Raw genomic sequence first — 8861 nt, 5'->3', positions numbered from 1 at the left:
GAAGTTGATTTACAAGTTTTAATTTTCATTGATAAAGATCTTTCTATTAGAAGTTCCAAACCTATTCTATTCTATTCTAAAATCTACATTCCCATGTTAATATATATAACTTATATATATAATATTACATTTTCAAAATTTGGAAGTATTTCATATTATAAGGACTAATTAGTTCACTGTACGATGCCTTTTATATATAAATTACACACAATTATTTAAAAAGAAAATTAGATTGTCAATTTAAAAAGTTTTAGAATTAATTATAGGCAGAGTAAGATATATAACTCTAACTGGTTAGTTAAAAATCTAACAATAATTAATTATTCATGGATAAATTGAAATAATAATAATAAAATCAGTGTAGTTAGATTTGTAATATTATGAAATAGATTATTTGAACTAACCTCGCATTGTGGGATATGAGCAATTTTGGGCCAATTTGGACCTGTCTGCTTATTGTACCTTGCACGTAATGTGGGACAACCAAATATTTTCAAATACTGAAGATTATTAATTTGATCCATGTTAGGAAGAGATGACAATTCCTTACAATCAATGATATAAAGTTGTTCAAGAAAGGTCATCGGCATCCTTGTGGGCAATGATTTTATCCCTGTTATGTGTATTCTCAAATATTGCAATTTAGTATGGAAGGAGGAAGCTAACAGATGAGGATAAGAATTGGGTAGGTGAAAGCAAGGAGCTGATGTTGACAATTAACAATTCTAAAGTCTCATATGCATCTGAAACATCCAAGCAGGAGAAGTTGAAGTTTGAAATGGGAAGGTTTTCGAACATCCTTTTCACAGAACTCAATAAGAAGTTAAACAAGATCAATGTTGTAGCAAGAGTTTTAAAAAGGTGTTTTCACAAGGTGCTTTAACAAGGTGTTTTAATGTTTGAATCTTTGAATGTAAATATATATACTTGTAATGATCCCATTTTTAATCTAACAAACGAAATTAATTTTTTTTTTAAATGACATAACCATTAAAATCTATATACATCTATTATTATAATCAATTAATGGAGACTAAGATTTTTAAAATTAGACAAAATCAAGGATATTTTAGTAAGATAATATAAATAGAATGTTTATTAGTAATTGAAGAGTGCATAATTAGTTCCTCCAAGATGCTAACAAGCTATAATTCAATGGCGCAGTCTACTCATCTTTTCCTAAAAATCTCGAACTCTAATCTCACTCCTAACTTAAAAAAAAAATCCCTCCCAAGACGGGCACTATCAAAATTTAAATCTTGGGATCAAAAAAATAATTTAGTCGCCACGGGCATCGTCGTGACCACCATTGTCAAAGTTGCTGGTGTCTTCTTCACTTTCAGTCTCCTCCGTATCAGATGGGGATACTATCTGCCCATTTTGAATCTCCTTGAAAGGTCCAAGCCTACTTAAATCAATGTTGGGGTACAAAGTGGAAACCTGCAACCTGCAATTTTCAAACGACCAAACCAACTGAATTGCTGCCTCCGTAATCAGCTCACTCTCTCTTCTTTTCCAATAAGATTCTCTCTGAGCTCCTGCATCTTTCTCATCTTCAAGTTTCTTTTGGGTTTCTTTCAGCGACTTTTCAGTTTCCTCATATTTACTTCTCCAAGAAGCCACCTCAGTATTCAAATCCTCAACTCTTTTCTCCAACGATTCAACATGTGAAACCCTGTCCTCCATTCTTTTCAATGCTTCTTCAAACTTTGCATTTTCTTCTCTTGCAACTCTTAATTCTTCCTCTCTTTCCCGTTTGGCCGCTTCGAACTTCATCTCTGCGTATCTCGCAACGCTCACTGAACGAAGACCTTGAACTTGAAGCCAGCGACAAAGTGCCGAAACATCAAGGTCTTTTGTTATGGAATGATCATATGGATATAGAACATGATTGTCCACAAACTCTGTTATTTGGAGGCGTTTCGCTGATGCATCGAAGTGTTTTAGCAACTCCAGAGCAACTTGAGGATCATCCAAGGAGGGAATGGCAATTTTATCGTGAGTTTGTGCAATAGAAGTAGAAGCATTTTCAGTTGGAACCTGGTTCAAACGGATATCTTCTACTCTTTTGCCTTTAATCTTCGAACGGGAAGAAAGAGAACTTACCATAGCTAAATTTGTAGCTGGGGTTACTCTTTCAGGGTTGGCTTCAACTTTTGCCTTCAAGTGACGGCGGAGTTCTTTCAGAGGCAACTTAGGAGCCATGATCACTGCAAAAAATAGATCAAGGTAGTTGATATGTGTTTGGCGAAGTTAAACATGTGTTGTGAAACTAACTGTCGCAACTTGATAAGAATTTTATTAATTAGATTAATGACAGAAAAATCAATTTGATTCACGACTCACTGACCAAACTGCACATGAGTAAACTTAAAAGACCAAATTGATTATTAAATGAAAACTCTAACGCTAAATTAAGTCTTATCTCATTAAAACACTTTTCATTTATTTATAATCGGATAATGTGAAAACTTTCATTTAGATAATTTAATTAAAACGAAGAGAAATATGGAGTGAAGGTTGTGATAGTTATCTCCATGTGATTTCAAGGATTCAAGGTTATAGGTTCAGATATGAAAGTAGCCACTAATATTTTTATTAGATTAGTTGCTGTGTTACTTGATAGCTTGTGATGCAAGTCAAGTCAGAACTAGAAGTTAGTTAGGATGTTTGATTATTCCTGGTTATTGTTGAGCCCACGTGTCTTCTAGTTATAGTTAGTTATCAAGTGGTTCATTCTGTTACTTAATTGTGTTGCTCAGAATTGTTATGGAGGTTGAATATAAATAACCGAGATGAACATTTCTGTTAAGCAGTACATTTCATCAACATAATGAATGACAGAAAGGGATTGCTTAAAGGGAACTCACCGCCATGCGAAGGTATACTGGAATTAATGGGTTGAGCATGCTCAATCATTTCTTCTTTGTGTAGCTCTTGCAGTTTCTTAGCATCTATGTTTTGTTGCCCAAGATTTTTCGTTTGTTCTGCATTTGGTTCCTTTTGCTTTGGTTCATCAGCAGTCATATCACGCATGTTATGATGAACTTCTTGTAGTTTTTCTTCGAAATCTTTGACCTCTTCCATACCATTTGGCTGATCATAATAATTTTCAATTGAAATGTCCTTGGACACATTTTTATTAACTGAATCAATTGATAGAGGGGGTCCAGCTTCAGATTCAGTTGGTGTTTCTTCATTTCCTTCGCCTTTGACCTGTACAATGTAATTGCAACATAGGTATAAAATGATTCTACCTGTGTTTGTAATTATGGCATGTTTTGAGTAACAGGAATGAAGTCAACAAAGCTTTTTCAATCCTTTTCTAAGAACTCAAGATCATAAAAGTTTCTATCAATAATGTTATGAAACGGTAAAGAATTATGGCAGAGTGAAATACAACTATTTTTCTAACTTTATTGACTGATATAACTATTTTATAATGTCAGAGTGTCGGTATATAAAAATTAATGTCTCACATAAAAGAAATTCTTTTGACTTACTATGTTGTTCTCCTCATGGCTTTCTCCACCACTAGTCTTGTTTTCATTGGGAGCAAATTTCATCTTCTCTTCTGCATGAAAATTATCTGAACTCTTAGTATTTGTACTGAATGGTTATTGAAGATGTAATAAATTTTTTTTATTAAGTACATATCGAAAAACATATTCAATGTGTACCTGCACCCAGTACATTGCTCTGCTTCTCATCAAGTCTTTCTTTCTTCAAGTATTGAGATGGTGTCTGGACATGGCTGTCACTGTGATTTTGATATCCATGTGGTGCATGTAACTGCTGCTTTGATGATTCCTCCTCCAAGTCCTTTTTCTTCTTATCTAATTCCAGTAAAAATCTTTGCAATTCAGATTCATTTATGATTTGAACACCACATTCTTTAATAGTGATGGAGTCATCAGCTTCCCCGGTGTCCGTTGCAACACTGAACTCAAGATGAAAACTTGTCCCATATTGACCAAGAATTTTGTCAGTGAGGAATGGATCATACCATATATATACATGATCCGAGTTCAATTCACTTATGGTTATGTCCTCCCACGAAGAATTCTTACCTCCTGCAAAGTTGTATTCGCATCGGATTTTGGCACCGTGCATCTTCATTCCATGAGGCGGTGAAAGAACCACTGAATAGATAAAGCCAAGAAAGTTGGAAGGAGAGTCAGGGAGTTCAATTGTTATGGAGGAGGATTTCTCCGTCTTATATGCAAATTGATCTGGGATTGTGTCTCCTGGCAAACAGACCTCCACACTATTGTAGTTGTAGCTATGGACATCGGTTGCATAGCTTCTTACTGTGACATTGCTAGATACAGCACTCACCATTGTTGAATGGATGCTTTCCATGATCGAATGCAATGTGTGTCCGGCCGACAATTTCAAGCTATTATTGAAGGAGATGCGTTTCGTCTTTCCCACCATCTTTGTTGCCAGAGTGTTTAGAGCTGATACAGACTCCAATGAGATGCAGTTATCGGCAGAGAACTCCTTGACAGAGGATGGAAGCTCAGGCAGTGTCTCAAGAAACCTGCAATCCTTTAGGGACAAAATTTCCAACTCTTGAAGACGCTTGATGGTTGCAGGCAACCTGGTCACATTGCTTCCATCTAGCCTTAACTCGCGCAATTTCGATAAGGCATCAATGTTGTCAGGGAATTCAAGTAAGTGACTACAATCCTTCAAATGTAGTATTTGTAGAGATGATAAGCCGTTAAACAGTTCTTGCAACTGATGCTTGTCAATTACTAGTTCACTGTATGAATGCCTCAACTCCTTAAGCAATTTTAGAGTTGATAACTGCTTTGGAAGACGCTCAACTCTTGAACCTTCTAGATTGAGGCATTTGAGCTTCTGTAGCTGCCCAATTGATTCGTCCAGCTTTTCAACCTTTGTGTTACTCAAATCCAAGTTTTCAATTAAATCTGATGATACTGCAAATTCATTGAGATTTGAGCAGCCTTTGACACTTATGTGCTGCAGAGAATTCAGATGCCTTTTGGCCTTAACACACTGCAAATTTGTGCACCTATCCAGTATCAAAGAAACAAGTTCATTGGAGGAAAATACAGATGAATTAAGAGTAGGCAAAGTCTCGCAGCCAGAGAGATTCACCCATTTGAGTCTTTTAGCCTCAGACAAATCTGGAAGCTCTTTTAACTCTCTGCATTCACTCAAGTCCATCCCTTCTAAATTATAGAGTTCCTGTTCCATCAGAATGGAAAATCTTCATATTTGAATTTAATAAAAAAAGAAAATGTGATACACATGAGTATGTATGTTTATATCTTTACCTGCTTGTCATTCCAAAGTTTCTTGACACGGCTGTGCGGCATGTGAATCTCAACAAGTAACTCAGCACAAAAACTTGGTGGAAGAGTGTTGAAAGGGTACTGATGCCACTCAAAGTACCTTAATTTACCAGAAAACGGTTCAAGGTGTGTAGGAAGGATCATCTTACCAGAACTCTGACCCGAGGGGATATATAATTTTAGAAATCTCAAGCTATTCATCCTTTTGAATGCGCCAGGACTCAAACGCAAGTCTTTAATTTTAGACAAATCTAATATTATGCCTTCAACTGCATCAAGACTCTCCTGAAAAACAATGTAACCAAAAAGTGCAACATAAGCTATGATATAATGTCCAAATAAAAAGGTGTGCAAAACAAGAAAGCATACAGATACAACCTGTTCTTTACCTTGTTATCTTTGAGTACAACACGAATGTCTTCAGTATCCCTCAGTCGGCTACGTTTTCTAGGGTCTTTTTCTTCCTTGCGTACGATCTCGAAAGCCATTTTTCTTAGCAAGCCATGCATTTCGATTGTTTCTTTATACGGAATAGTAGTAATCAATGCTTTATCTTGAAGGACCTCTATTCCTCTTATCGGTGATAAATCACAGGCTTTTAATATGCTTGTGACAAGATCTTTCTTTTCTCCATGGAAAAAGAATGCAATGTCAAGAAATATCTCCTTGTCTAGGTCTTCCAATTCATCATAAATCTTTCTAAAGGCAGTATGAATGCGCTGATCTGGATGCTTCTCGAGCTTTTCCAAAGTACCTTCCCAGAACTGAATGCTTTTGGATCGAAGATATGAACCCAAAAGGCTCAGAGCTAATGGAATTCCCCCGGCATACCTAACAACCTTATTTACCAGACTCTCGTAAGGTTTTGGAGGGATGCTTTCCTCAAATGCTTTCAGGCTAAGAAGCTCTATAGATTTAGAATCGTTCCATTGTTGAACTTCAAATATCCAATCAACTCTGTTTTCAAGCAAATGCTTATGTGTTGTTGTTATAATAAGTTTACTTTCTCTACTATGGCTCTTGTACCCTTCACACACTGCTTCTAACAACGGTTGATCAAAATCATTCACATTGTCGAGGATAATGAGAACTTTCTTATTGCTAAGGCTGCTAATACTGTTCATGAATCCGGTTACATCAGTGGAAATTTCTTCTCTCAATAGCTCTGAGAGAAGCCTTTGAGGCGTATATTCTTTCGCATTTTCCGCATAGCAAACATGGTCATAATGAGGAAAGGATTTTGCAAATAACATTTTAGCAATGGTTGTCTTGCCTATTCCAACCATACCCCAAATTCCAATTACTCGGTGTTGCTTAATGTAGAATTTAACATTTTTACGGATTTCTTCAATTCCAACCAGGCCTGTTGGTACAATGGGGTGCTTTAGAATACGCATTTTCAATACATCATTCACAACCTTTCTGATGAGCTCATGATCGTCCCTACAATGAGTTGAGAAACATAGGATAAACATAACTATGAAAATTAAATAGGCTAGCAGTTTTATTAAAATTTATTCGGTATTTAATTGAGTGATGTCACATCATTAGATGTAATTTCATACCATTAAAAATACTAATGATAGTTAATTGATGGCTATAAATCACAAAATTTGCGAGCTTTCTAATACTCCTCAATTAAATAATCACAAATATTTTAAAATAAAAAACCAGAAATAGATTAATTGTCATCTCAAGTAATTCAACTTTTTATTAAAGTAGATTTGTTTATTATTTTAATATATAAAATTTTTAAAATAAAAAAAAATATTTCTCCATAGCCGGTGTTTTATTGCTCTATAGACACTTATTAGTTAGCTAAAGTAACCAAAACAAGATGTATTTTAATTTAATTATTTTGAACTAAAACTTTATGTAACTTCATTTTTTTAATTAATTTACTAAATTTGATCACATGAATCATACAAATTTATTAAAATACCTTTTTTTAAAAAAATGGTAAGACAATATAGGCAACATTAACCACAGGTTATTATTATTATTATTATTAATAATAAACAAATTTTCCAAATTTATAAAACATGTGTGGTCTCTCAAAACAAAATATAAAAGTCTAAGGAACTAATATTAATTTAGTTAATTAATTTTAAAATTAGTCAATAAAAAAATTAAAAAAAAACAGAAAAAAACTAAAAACAATAAAAATATTTAAAATTCAAGTAAAATTAATATCTGAAAGTAAAATAAATTAAAAATAATATAGAGTTTCTCATGATATATACTTACGCATAGTTTTTGGAGTGCCATCCAGAAATGTTAGCTGATTTCTTGAGAGCCTGTCTCCAGTTGCTTATCTTGTCTCTGTTGGATTCACTTTCTGTGAGATCTCTTTCGTATTTTGCAAACGCCTTCTCAAAACTCCCACTTTGGTGGCGTATATCTGACGGATCTGTTCTATAGAAAACTGGGATAACAACCTGACCGTGATCTTCCCTCCATTGAATAATCTTGACGAGTTCCTCCAAGCACCACTTTGAGGTCGCGTAGTTTTCTGAAAAAACCACGATGGACATCAGCGAGCTCTCGATGGCTTTCTCGAGTGCCGGCCAGACTTCGTCTCCTCTCTGGAGAAGACAATCCATGTATGCCCGGATTGTCTTGTTTTCCAGAGCGCTAAACAGATGGACAGTGAATGTTTCGCGGGTGTCCTCACCTCTGAAGCTGATGAATACATCGTATGTTGTTGTACAAGAAGACGACATATATTATCGTAATGCACCTCTAATTAACTACTACTCAGATGATTGCAGACCTGCATCGCCTTTTAGATCTCTTTCTACTAGGACAAAATCTTTTGATCTCACGGCAGGTCAACCATTGCTAAGGTTATTATTAAAATTTAAAAACGAATATGGTACGTTTACATTAAAATCAATCATTAAAATCAATCATTATATATTTTTGTATAAATTATAAATACATATTAAAATATAAATATACCTTTAAAATAAATTAAATTACAAATATTTATATACAAATACATTGATAGTTGATTTTAATGTATAAATAATATTTTTATATTAAAAAAATTTAAATATTTTAAAAATACTATTTACATACCAAAATCAGTCTCTATATATTTTTATATAAATATATATAATTTAACTAATTTTTAGTATGTATTTTATATTTTTATATATATTCTATTTTAATAGCTGATTTTAGTTATTGATTTTGACGTGAATCTGACATAGTTGTAAATTTTTGTATTAAAAATTTATATGCACCATTTTTCCTGCATTATCTCTTGTATATTTTTTTATTTTGATATTAAAAATAATTAATAAAAAATTATTTTTACATAAAAATATAAAAAATATATATAAAATTTTTTTATGTAAATTAAGTCCATTCCTCATCTATTGCTTGTAATTTTCAAGTCATCATCTAGTGACACTAGAAGAAGGAAACAAGACAATTATCTATAACCAAGACGATTTAAACGTTAGGGACACAAATAGAATTTACCCCAAACGTTGAAGACAAAAACGATACTTTATTCTTTATTTAATTTTC

General features: G+C 33.7%; 1 protein-coding gene across 1 annotated transcript; it reads right to left on the bottom strand.

Moving 5' to 3' along the window:
- Positions 1 to 1067: 1067 nt before the first annotated feature.
- LOC112779003 (disease resistance protein RML1A) lies at positions 1068 to 8212 on the bottom strand. The gene is made up of 7 exons (XM_025823262.2): positions 7572 to 8212; positions 5714 to 6767; positions 5307 to 5609; positions 3681 to 5217; positions 3504 to 3574; positions 2871 to 3216; positions 1068 to 2210 (listed from the first exon to the last, which is right to left on the bottom strand). The coding sequence occupies exons 1-7, from the start codon at positions 8045 to 8047 to the stop codon at positions 1279 to 1281; spliced, it is 4719 nt and encodes a 1572-aa protein (XP_025679047.1). The 5' UTR covers positions 8048 to 8212; the 3' UTR covers positions 1068 to 1278.
- Positions 8213 to 8861: the final 649 nt, after the last annotated feature.

The sequence above is a fragment of the Arachis hypogaea genome, chromosome 19, assembly GCF_003086295.3.
Source record: "Arachis hypogaea cultivar Tifrunner chromosome 19, arahy.Tifrunner.gnm2.J5K5, whole genome shotgun sequence".
Taxonomy (NCBI): Eukaryota; Viridiplantae; Streptophyta; class Magnoliopsida; order Fabales; family Fabaceae; genus Arachis; species Arachis hypogaea.
Note: the sequence above shows the minus strand (reverse complement) of the source record. Positions and strands in the feature narration are given on the sequence as shown.